Here is an 11,416-nt window from a genome sequence, read left to right as displayed (position 1 = left end):
CAGAGAGAGCCCTGGCCGTGGGGCGTGGAGCATCCCAAGGGCGAGCATCCCCAACCACGGGCTGCGGAGCATCCCAGGAGGGAGCATCCCAAACCGTGGAGCGTAGTGCATCCCAGGCTGCCAAGCACAGAGCATCCCACGAGCGAGCACCCCCAATCACGGGGTGTGGAGCATCCCAGACTGCCAAGCGTGGAGCATCCCGGGAGTGAGCATCCCAAACCGTGGAGTGTGGAGCATCCGATGAGCAAGCATCCCAAACCACGGGGTGCGGAGCATCCCAGGCTGCCAAGCATCATCCCGGGAATGAGCATCGGAAACCACAGGATGTGGAGCATCCCAGGAGCAAGCATCCCAAACCATGGGGTGCAGAGCATCCCAGGCTGCCAAGCATGGAGCATCCCGGGAGTGAGCATCCCAAAGCCCAGGGTGTGGAGCATCCTGGGAGTGAGCATCCCAAGCCACGTGGTATCAAGCACCCTGGGCTACCAAGCATGGAGCATCTCTGGAGGGAGCATCCCTGCCCCCCAGGCATGGAGCATCCCAGGCGCGAGCTTCCCAAGCCAGCCAGCACCAAACCTCCCAGGCTGTCTGGCAGCGAGCACCCCAGGCTGGGGCATCCCCCCTTCCTCTCCCTCGCTCTAGGTCCAGGAATTGCGGGAGGCACTGAGGTTTAGAGGGACGCCAAATACCTAACAGAGAGACTTCACGTTGCTTGGGAAGGGCAGGGTCCTCGTCCTCCCCCTGCCAGGCCGGGAGCCCTGCCGGGGCCCGTTCCCCGCGGGGTCCTGCAGTGGGCACAGTTCACCCACGCCTGGACCTCCCCATCCTCCGCAGACTCAGCTTTGAGCTGGGCTCCAAGTGTGTTTCCCAGCCAACACCCACAACTTTTTGCTCTTCCACCTTAGTCCCCTCAGCTCCACACAACCTCCCAGTAACAGACTGGGAAACTGAGGCACGCTGCTGGGAATCCCCGTTCCCAAGCAAGCCGGGGTCAGACGTGCCCCGTCCCGGCTGTAACCACACGCTCTCCGCACCTTTGCAGGAGCCGGGTCCCCCCACCCTGCACGAGCGCCCAGGGCCTGTGCTCCCGGAGAGGAGAACAAGTTAAAGGCTTTGGTCGGTGAATTATTTAACGTGGTGGTTGAAGATCCTGGCACCGGTGCGGGCCCTCGTGAGCACTGCGGTATTTGGTAGGTCTCAGGAAACACACACAATAAATAGACAATTTTATTTACTCGGGCACGGGGGAAATGGTGCTGGTAAAACCCACCCCAGGAGCCAGCCCGCAAAGCCCCCCTCCGAGGATGCCTCTCCCTCCCGCCGCCACGCAAACCCCGCAGCAGCAAGACGGGGACAACAGCCATGTCCGTGGAGGCTGAAATCCTGTAAATCCGAACCAAATTCTCCCCAGAGAACCCGTGGCGTCTCCTCCACACTCCCCTCCAGCCCTCGCCCCTGCAGCCCCCTCTGAACGTGCTCCCCAAGGGGACGCAGCCCCCGGAGCGTGGCCCTGGCTGCACGCAGGGTCCCCCTGCCCGTGTCCCCCCCCGGCAGACGCTCCCCACAGCCGAGCCGCTGCGGCGGGAGCACCCTGACCTTCATCTGGCTGCCGTTTGGGTCAGCGTATTCCCCTCGGTCGCAAGGTTTAGGTTTCACCTGGCGATTGATTAAAGCCTCCGGGCTGCAGAGGGGGCAGAGCTAAGGTGACCTGGAAAGGACTTGGGCCAAGGTGGGCGCTCGCTTGAGAGGTGTCAGGGGAGGGGGGGAGTTGTTTTATTCCCGCTGCTGCTCCGCAGCTGGGTGGGGAGTATCCAGGCTGATGTCCCGGGCTTGCCAGGGAAGCCTCGGCAGAGCTGTGTTTGTAAGTGATGAAGAACTGCTGATTTTTTTTTTTTAAACAAAGACATCACTTCTCTAAATTGTTTGCTGGAATCAGCGAGCTGCTAATAAATTAGGGGAGCAGGCGTGCTCCCCCCACCCACCAGCTGCCCTCTCCCTTACTGGCGCTTTCTGGCCTCCTGCAGTTTTGCTTTTGCAGGTCAGACCCCGACCAGCCCCCGGCAGCGAATGAAACTTTGCAGGGCTGCGGGTGCAGCCGTCCGGGACCCGCGGTGCCGGTCGCTCCCGGCTGGGCTGAGCGCCCGGGCATGGGTTAACGGGGACGCAGGGCTGGCGCTGAGCTGGTGCTGTGGGTCACCGTGGGTGGGGAAGGAGCAGGTCCCATCTGCGCCTTGTCACCTGCCCGGACCCTGGGAACCTCCATCCATCCCGGAGCTGGGAGGTTTTGGGATGGAACCAGGGAGTGTGAATTAACACGGTCCTGACCCATCCCTCAGAACCAGCAGGGGCTTCGGGAAGCCGTCCCGGGCTCTGACGCCTTTGACCCTCGGCTGTAGGAATCCCACGGAGCCGCTCGCATCCTCCGGCCCTGGTGAAACTTTAAAGGTGGTCTCCGAAGCTGGGTGGTGGCAAGCGGGGAGGCCTGCATGCTTGGAGCCTGCTGCCCTCTTGGGATTGCAGCTCAAGTTCCTGGCACGGACGGGAGGCCGGGATTTGCATCTCCAGGATTTCCAGTAAGTTTTGCAGCCCTGGTATGCAGCTGCAGGGCTGCACAGAGGTGCAGACGGGACCAGGGGGAGCCAGGACTCCTCGCCTGGGCACGGGAACAGGAGCAAAGTCCCAGCCTGGCTCCCTGGGTGGGGGGATGCTGGGGAGCCCTGGGCAGAGCTGGGGCAGCATCACGGAGGGAAGGATGCAACCAGCCCCCTCTGTGTGAGGGACTCCGGTTTGGTGCTCGGTGGCTGGGACAGGGAGAGCTGGGGGCAGGTGGCCTCAGGGGACCCAGGGCTGGCATTGCCCCGGGAGCTGGGCGAGCACTGGGGACGGCCGGCAGCAGCGGCAGCAGCGCGGGGAGAGCTGCAGAGCACTTGCTTCTGCTGAAGGCTTGGCCTGGGCCCAGGGCAATTAGCTCCTGGCTTCACTGCTCGCATACGCTCTGACAAACAAGTGGCTGGGACGTCCTGGACTCGCTTCCGAGGGCTCCCTCCCTCCTGATGCTGGGTGCGGGCTGGGGACCCCTCCGGGCTGGGTACCGTGGGGCTGCACTGCCCCAAAGCCAGGGCAAAGCCCCGGCCCGGGTCCCGGCGCTGCTTCAGGGCCGTGTCAGCCTGCCCTGACCCCGAGCTCGGAGCGACGCCAGCATTGCCGGGAGCTGGGGCGCGTCCCAGAGCAGCCCTGCGGGAGGAACAGGGACGCTTCTGCCCTGGTCTGCCGCAACGCCGCCAGCGCGGGGAGCGGGACGGGTCAGGGACCCGGCTCCTTTTCCCAGCTCCGAAGGTGAGGAATAAAGAATGGACGAGGACTTCAAGAGAGCTTTGCACCCCTGGGCTTTCTGGTGCTGGCTCGGCAGCCTCAGGATGGTTCATAACCGAGTCCCTCCAGCAGCGTCAGGTCCCTGTGAAGATGGAGGAGAGTCCCACGGCGGTGGCAGCGGAGAAGAGCCAGCACTGCTCCCCGAGGAAACATGCTCTGCCGGCGCTGGAAAACACCCAGAGCCCGTGCTGGGAGAGGCTGCGCGTGGGGCAGCTTCGCCCGAGCACTTTTCCCTCCGTGCCCGGTGGCTCTCACAGCCGGTGGCCCTCGGGGCTCCCGGTCCCCACGGCAGCAGCGTGACCTTCACCGCAGCGAGTTTTTCCTTGGGAGAGGGTGGCTGGACGCGGCAGCCCCGGGGAAGGGCAGCCGTCAGCAGCAAACCCCGCAGTAAACCGAGCGCACCAGTTCCCAAGCATCAGCGGCCGGTGCTCGCCCGCACGGGGGTTGTGCTTAGCTCATCACCCCCGAGGAGAAACAGAAATTCAAACCGTTCCTTGGGAGGAAAGCGTCGCTTCCTCATCGGCTTTCAGCCTCCGGGTCCCTGGAGGTGTCATTACCTCTGCCACCTTCATACGCTGTCGCCCGCAGCACTTGCCACGCAGCCCGGTGGCACTTGCCGAGCTGCCCACAGAGGGTCCGGCATCCCTCCCCAGGGGTGCCGCCGCCCGCTGAGCCTCTCGGGCAACGCGTGTTTCCTTCTGCATCACCCACAGTGCTCGTTCTGTCATCGCGCTTCCTCGGAAGATCAAACGAAGGCGCGTGTCCTTATAGGGAAGATTCGGCTCTTATTAATGCCTGAGGTTTACAGTACCTGTGACAGACAAACGATGTCAGCTCTCTTCAAAATACCTTTCCTGTTCAAGTCAGCTAGGGCACTCCTCTGGGAGCGCAGATGAAGCCTTATCTCCGTTATTAGGTAAATATTAACGTGATCGGCTTCAGTATTCCCTGTCCGTTAAGTTCCCACGCTCCTGGATGAGATGAGACTTTGGGCGACCACCAAGACGACACTGAGCGTGCCGAAACCAGCATCCCCTTCCGTTAGAGGCAGAGGCTCTCGCTGGAAACTCCTCTCCGTTCAGGAGCAGCATCTCACTCCCATTTTCTGTCCTTTAAGCAATTTATTCCCATTCAAATTTAAACTATTTCAAGCAAACACAACTGCTTTGGGTAAAGAGCTTTTCTTCGGAAGAGCCTCGCTTGCTACCTCTGCCAGCAGCTGATAAGGCAAGGCAGCTGCCTGCTCCGGCCGCATGTCTCTCTCCAGCCTTACAAGCCGATTCCCCGGCTCTGCTCCCTGCCCTAAGGAAAAAGGATGCTTTGCCAAGAGAGCTGCTTGGGAGACAGCCCACCTCTCCCCGCTGCGGAGGGCCGGTGCTGTGGCGGGATCCGGCTGCCGGGGACCGACAGCAGCTTGGACCAGAGGACAGAGAGGATCAGGCTGCCAGGGGCCAAAGCCACTGGCCGGACACTGGTCCCTGGCTCCTTCCCGGGCAGCGGCCACCAGCGGCCACCCACGGGTGCCCTCTCCTGGCTGGTCCCACGCACGGAGCTTTCACGCAAGGTACTTCCCCCCCCCCCCCCCCCCCGACTTCATTTTTTCCGTGCACAGGGGATGCCCCAGCTCTGCCAACCACTCCTCACTGCCCGCACAAGGCTGCGGTACCGGAGGGCTGATGCTCAGGAAGGTGCCGGGCTGCATGGCTCCGCTGCTGCATTGCGCCGCTGGCTCCCAAGCACTGCAGGATCGGAAAAATTAAAAAAAAAAAAAGAAAAAAAAAGAAAATTGACATTTAGAAAGCCCAGGAGGTGCAGGTAATGCAGCAAGCGCCCTTGCCCGGCTGGAACAACCTGGCCCAGATTTAGCGGTTTGCACCAGCCAAATGCTGAAGCGGAGTTTTCCTTCCCCAGCAGCAGCCGCCCCCCACGGTTCTCATGCGGGCACCCTGCATCCCGCGCAGCCGGGCCGGGCGCTGCCAGGGAAAGCACCCACAAACCAAGCAGCCCGCAGCTGGGCGCCGGGTTACACGCCAGGCGTGGGAGCAGCCAGCCTCTCCTCGTTGCGAAACCGTGGTGAACTCAGTGCTTCTGCCAGTGAAAACCAAGTGGCAGCGCTGGCACCGTTCCTGGCGCTGTCACCCGGCTCTGCCGAGCACTGCACAAAGCCATGGAGCGGCTGGACAAAGTGCCAACTACGTCAAACTGCTTGATGTTCGATGCACAAAAGGTGCTCGGTTACAAACTCGCACCCCACTTTTAGCTAAGACCTAAGCTTGGCCCAGTGCTGCCAGGATCCTTGCAGAGGGTTCAATTAACCCTGACTTCTGGAGTTCGCTCAAACCTGCCCCAAGCTCCTCCCGGCTGGTTCAGCTGGATCCTGGACACAGGAGCTGCAGGGAGAGGCGGCGCGGCCTCGGTACCCACAGCCCAAGGGCTGCGCCCTGTGGAGGTAATCCTGGCACGAGACCCCCTTGGCACAGGGCACCCGCAGCCCCCAGTCCCACCACTCCTGTCACTCGTCCGCCCCTTCTCCAGGCCACCCTTAAGCCTCGTTGCTAGTTTCACTGCTTCAGGTGTAATCATTTGAGGGATTCGGGATGCTCTTTGCTTGGCAGGTTGAGACGGGGCACTGGATCTCAAAGAAAGCACACACATTATCTTACAAAGGAAATTTATTTCATTTTATGAAGCTTATCTTACATGCATTGACTGAAGCTAGTACAACAGTTAACAGCAGGGCTGGGGTTTGTCCAGACTTCCATTAGTGTTTCTGGAATAAACCAGGCCAAATTAAAGGATCTCTTGCCCTTAGAAAATACAGTCATCGTACAAGGAATGTTTTTTTTGTTTGTTTGTTTTCGCTTTAATTACTCCTCCCCTACTCCCTGCCCTTGAGTTGCATATAGCCAATGCTCCGGCTTACCAAAAAAGGAGGCAGGAGAGGAAAATCTAACACACACGCACACGCGCTCCCCCCATACACCCCTAATAAACCATTGAGATGGGAGGACTGAATCTAGCTCTATTCAGAGAAAGAAAAAAAAATTACAAACAGAATACCAGGAATAAAGCTCTTGCAACAAACCAGATGCAGTACCCTTTAATAATTTTACTAGATAAAAACGTTTTACACGTTGCTCAATGAGATGCTACAAGTTCCTTCTGATTAGTTCTCTTTCAGTTCTATTGGTTTGAACAAGCAGCTGAATACACTGAAATATTGATTTCTAAAAATAAAAATAAAAATATTGCATTCTTGTCAGTGTCTGTTGGATATGCTCTCATACCCACCAGAGGAAGGTGTATAGTGCACCGGAGATTGCAGCCTACTATAGGCTTAATATCAAGTACAGATACACAGAAGCAGATGTATTCATCAGACCAGGTTGGTACGGCGAACGTCAAGCTGGTACGTGTTGGTTTCCACACAGAGACGACTTGCTACGACGTCCCCGGTCAGTCCCCTGTCACTTGTGTGGCTTGGCCGTCTGAGGTTTGGTTGGTGGACTGAATGAACATGGGCTGGGTGATGTCCTGGCCTGCAGGCATGGTCACTTGCTGGATCTGATAAAGTTGCTGGCAGAGACAGGAGCAGGGGGAAGAAACGACTGTCAGCGCTCATCAGGCTCAGCAGCAGGTCCTCCCAGCACAATGCTGTACATTAACCCCACAAGTTTAGCGGTGGTGTTAACAGCAACTCTCATGTCCAAAGAAAATCTGTCCCCAAACCAGACCACAAACTGCCGCTAGACATTTGTTGCTAAATCGTAACTAAGTATATTCTGTGAATTTCTGATGCCCACCTTGAGCTCAGGCTACCTATGCAACAGTCGATAGTTAAGACTTTTATTCCTAAACTGGTTAGGATGAAAATGGATCCTGCCCAGAGTGCAAGGGACTGGATTAATTTGGAGCGAGCGCGGCAGAACACAAAGAATCCACCCGAATTAAAAACAGCACAACATCTACTTATCCTGCTCCTGGTTAAGGTTTGGTAGCAGTGTTTGATCGGGAGGAGCAGATTTGCTAGAACACGCAGACTTTAAGAAGCTCTTTCTAGCCCTTGACCTCAAAGGGACGTAGCACCAACGAACTCCACGTTCTTACCTGTCCGTCCGTGAACTGGCTGAACTGCTGCTGTCCTTGCTGGACTTCTGTCTGCGTTATCTACAGGGATAAGAGAAGGATGATCACTGACAGCACTTTGGAGAGGGTCAGAACCCCACTAACAATATTCTGCTGCTGCCTTTCAAGAGCTTTTAGACTCTTTCCAACTTCCATTACCCCACCATGTGGTAAGATACGGCTTATGCCGCCGGCCCGCAGTCATGCTGGTGCTAACCACAAGTCAAGAACAAAGGACACGGGACTCGGCTGTTCCAAACCAAACACAAGCACGTCCTCCCTGACTTTCACGAGGAGAACACAGCCTCCAGGATCACAGAAAAGCAGCAGCCTTCCTATCCTCTGAAGGCAGAGAAGAATCCCTTCGCGACCGGTCTCAACAAGAACACGAGACAACCTGCTGGCAGCAACGCTGGTCTTGATGTTTCACCTCTGCAATAGCTTTCCTGAGAGGTTGCACGGCTGCTCCTCCCTCACCCAGCCAGAAGGAGCAGAAGTAAAGAGAAGACTGATGAACTGAAGTTTTACCTGCAGTCAGCTCAGAAGCAGCATGAGCTTTACACAGCGAGACACACACACACACACACACACACACATATATATGCATGCACCTTTCACATATAGGTAAAGGAGGCTTCTGCTACGCTCCTTGCTTTATTATTCTGATGAAAGTAACAGGAAGAAAAGAAATGCAGGAATCCTAGCCCAAGAGCTGGTAAATTCGACTGGAATTTGCAGTTTCAGGAGCTAGGGAACAACACTTTACCGGTTATTGTCAGCCCTGCTGTTATAGTGCATACCTGCTGTGCATTGGTTGCAAGCGTCTGGATCTGCCCCTGGACTACCTGCGTGCCTGACACGGGTTGGGCTAAGCGGATATACTGCAGCTGGCCAGCATTCAACTGAACCTGGAGACAAGCGGAGGGGGCAGGGAAAGAAAATTAAACAGATAACTGTGTAACCTGAAACACACAAACTTGCCTTCTTGTTTCCACAACAGAAGCCAGAGTACTAGATGACACTGGGAAGCTTCAGTTGGTTACCGGTTGAGATGAGTAACTATCACAGACCCTGCCAAAGCAAGACCGAAGTCCGCAGAACTCCTGCAGGTTCTTGAAGTAAAACCCCGAGGAAGCACAACATTACTTCTTTCTCCAGAACGGGAGCGGTCAGTTAGTAGCTCAAGCACATTAATTGCTAGATTTCAGAGAGCTTTAAGAACACTTATTTTTCTTTTTGGTTACGAGAATCGAGTTACTACTTTGACGTATCATTTCACATTAAGAAAATTCTTATGAGCTAGCCGCACATATTGACACTCCTATTATATCCTGCCAAAAAATATAAAATACTACATGGGAAATTTTCACATAAAGACAGCAGAGATGACAAAACCCAGGAATATCGCAAGGTAACATTTGGAAGCTTTTAATGCAACTCTCTGCCAATATATGTCAATCCCCACCTGGCAAAGGCCAATACTTTCTGCGTCAATACTTCGCGCATAACAATCAAATGCAAATTTATTTCCTACAACCCTGATCTTGCACGGTTAGGTGCTTGGGGGCGTGGGATATGGAGACAATGTCATCATCGTAACCTGTGGTGGAACTACTGCTAATACACATCTGAGAAGCAATAAAAAGGTCACAGTATGATTGATACTACTGTTGAATTTTTCTTTTTGTGTTATTTAACTTTAGAACATTTAGATTCACAGTCTTAAGGTCAATTATATACAAAAAAATGTTTTGAGTTTTCTTCTTTTTACAAAGGGGAAAGAAGGACATACAGAATACTTTAAAAACTGCTCACTGACAAAGGTTCAAGTGCCTAGAACGTGGTCTTGGCATTTACACAAATGCCGCTGACTTCACCAGCTGTGTCTAAAAGCTCCAATATTATTTCAAGAGCAAATAAACTCCACATGAGCATAAACATTTCAATAAAGAATTTGTTTCTGCACCGAGATCTGCTGGCAGATCATGTTTTCTGCACTGGGGCCTTCCTGCTTAGATTTTAATTACACTACTAACCAAATGGGTGAAAGCGATTTAGAAACAGCGTTCTTCCAGAAACGAGAGTGAGCTCCAAAGAACCTGCCCGATGAGGTCTAGCTAAGACACGGATTAAATGTAACACCAAATTAATGCGGACAAACAAGTGATTACTGTTTAATTGATGTATACACTTCCAGTTTTTCCTCAGTTTATAAAAAATAAGTCACCTTTCCACAGGCAACCCGTGGTCCTAGAGTAAATGGTAAATTGCAGTAGAGAAGCAGACACGGTATCGGGAGCACATGGAAAACCAGCAGAGAACATTAGTAAGATTCTCTCAACACTCCTGCAATGGCCAGAGGCACTACCAGTTTTAGGAGAGTGTTTCAAACGGTCCTATTTGTGTTATGAAAGATTCTTTGCTGAACTCTAACAGATACCAGAGTGAAAAGGAACTATCAGCAGACAGCACTAATGAGATCGAGAGAGAAAGGGAACTCAAGGGAAAAAAAAAATAAAAGCAAAGCAGAAAGAGAGCAGAACGGACAGCAGCACTGAGGAGACCAAGGAGCGGAATTCGGGGAAACCAAACAGAAACTGCTTTCCAGGTTAGGGCACTAAAAAGCTCTGGCAGTGAGTGCACGGCTCCATGTTCCATCTCACTTCACTTGCTGGAAGCCAGCAAGGGGAAAGATGCTTCCTTCAGCACAAACTGTAATTCTTCAAAACGCTGTGATTGAGAAGAATCCTCTTAATTACAGTCAAAACAGTATCTCTGCTAGATACAGAAATGTGAATTTTGACTATTTCATTAAAACACTGATCCTAAGTTGCTGTTTTGCAGTCTTACAATTGTGAGAGACCCAAGCGCTCCCAAAGACAAAAGACACCACGCTGGCACTTGGCAGTTTCTGTCTTACATCTGCAGCGTAAGAAGCTTCTGAGGACCCATTCCTAGATGCTCCCAGGCAAGAGGCAGGTAGAAGCATATGCTTGGCCAAAACCAGACACTAATTAAAAAGCCTCCAGTCTCAGACTCCTAAAACACGGGACCACTTGCAACAGGACCCACCTATCTGGAGAGCAGTACTCTCTGCAGAAGGCTATGCCCCCCCCCTCCCCCCCCCCCCAGCTACTTTGTAAAGAATTCTTTCTCCCAGCAGATCTCCAAGCCCCGTTCTTGTAGGGAATTACAGCATTCACCGGAGACAACTGGAAAACAAGTCTGAATTGTTCTTGTATTGCTGAACCAAAGGAGGATGCTGCAACTTTCAGTACTGTTGTAATGGATACACTGAGGCTGGAGGTGGAGATCTTCCAAAATGCTTTTAAGAACAAGTGTCTTGGAGAGACTTTCTTAAGGAAAGGAAGGGGGAGGGAAAAAAAAAAAAAAAAGAATGTAAAAGGAAGGTAGTGGAGAATGCAGAGAAGAAAAAAGGCTGCTTGTAGTACAACACCGTATTTGGCAAGCAATTCACTTCCTTTCTGACCAATGCCTTAAGCCAAGCAGTAGGAATCAGCTGAACACTTGAGATGAAAAGAATTTGGAAGTGAATTGGAAAAATCTGGCAACACCCACACCTAAACCTTTTTCGAGATGCTAGGTCAAGGCACGAACATTTGCCAGACGTACAGAGGGAAGCTCAGCAAATCTTGAAAAGCAGAACTTGTGTGAAAGATCAGTTTTGCCACAGCTGTGGGTACACTTCTTAATAACAGAAATCAAAGACAAAGTGAAACGCTTGCCTTGGTCACTTGGTCTGACCTTTGGGTTGCTGGTTAAGTACACAGAACTGGACAGATTTTTTTTTTTTTTTTCTTTAAGAGGTGTGAAATTTTCCAGATGGGAACCAAAAGACCTGGCTTTATAAGTTACAGAGATGGGGGAAAAAAGGTGACTTTTTTTGACCCACGTGTTT

General features: G+C 53.5%; 1 protein-coding gene across 14 annotated transcripts in view; it reads right to left on the bottom strand.

Annotated features, from left to right (window-relative positions):
- Positions 1-6,026: 6,026 nt before the first annotated feature.
- The window catches only part of NFYC (nuclear transcription factor Y subunit gamma), a 36,738-nt gene continuing 31,348 nt past the window's right edge, over positions 6,027-11,416 (bottom strand). For 12 of the 14 annotated variants that reach the window (XM_087760680.1, XM_087760669.1, XM_087760670.1 and 9 more), the window contains 3 exons: positions 8,298-8,405; positions 7,480-7,539; positions 6,027-6,948 (listed from right to left, as the gene is read on the bottom strand). In XM_087760680.1, coding sequence (XP_087616806.1) covers positions 6,829-6,948; positions 7,480-7,539; positions 8,298-8,405 — 288 coding nt within the window. In that variant the 3' untranslated portion in view covers positions 6,027-6,828. Of the gene's footprint in view, positions 7,027-7,479; positions 7,540-8,297; positions 8,406-11,416 lie in introns of all 14 variants that reach the window. The other 2 variants (XM_087760672.1, XM_087760678.1) reach the window with 2 other exon arrangements.

Source organism: Nipponia nippon, unplaced genomic scaffold (genome assembly GCF_047370975.1).
Source record: "Nipponia nippon isolate SJK-2023a ecotype South Korea unplaced genomic scaffold, ASM4737097v1 scaffold_23, whole genome shotgun sequence".
Lineage (NCBI taxonomy): Eukaryota > Metazoa > Chordata > Aves > Pelecaniformes > Threskiornithidae > Nipponia > Nipponia nippon.
This window is presented reverse-complemented; position numbering and strand designations above follow the sequence as displayed.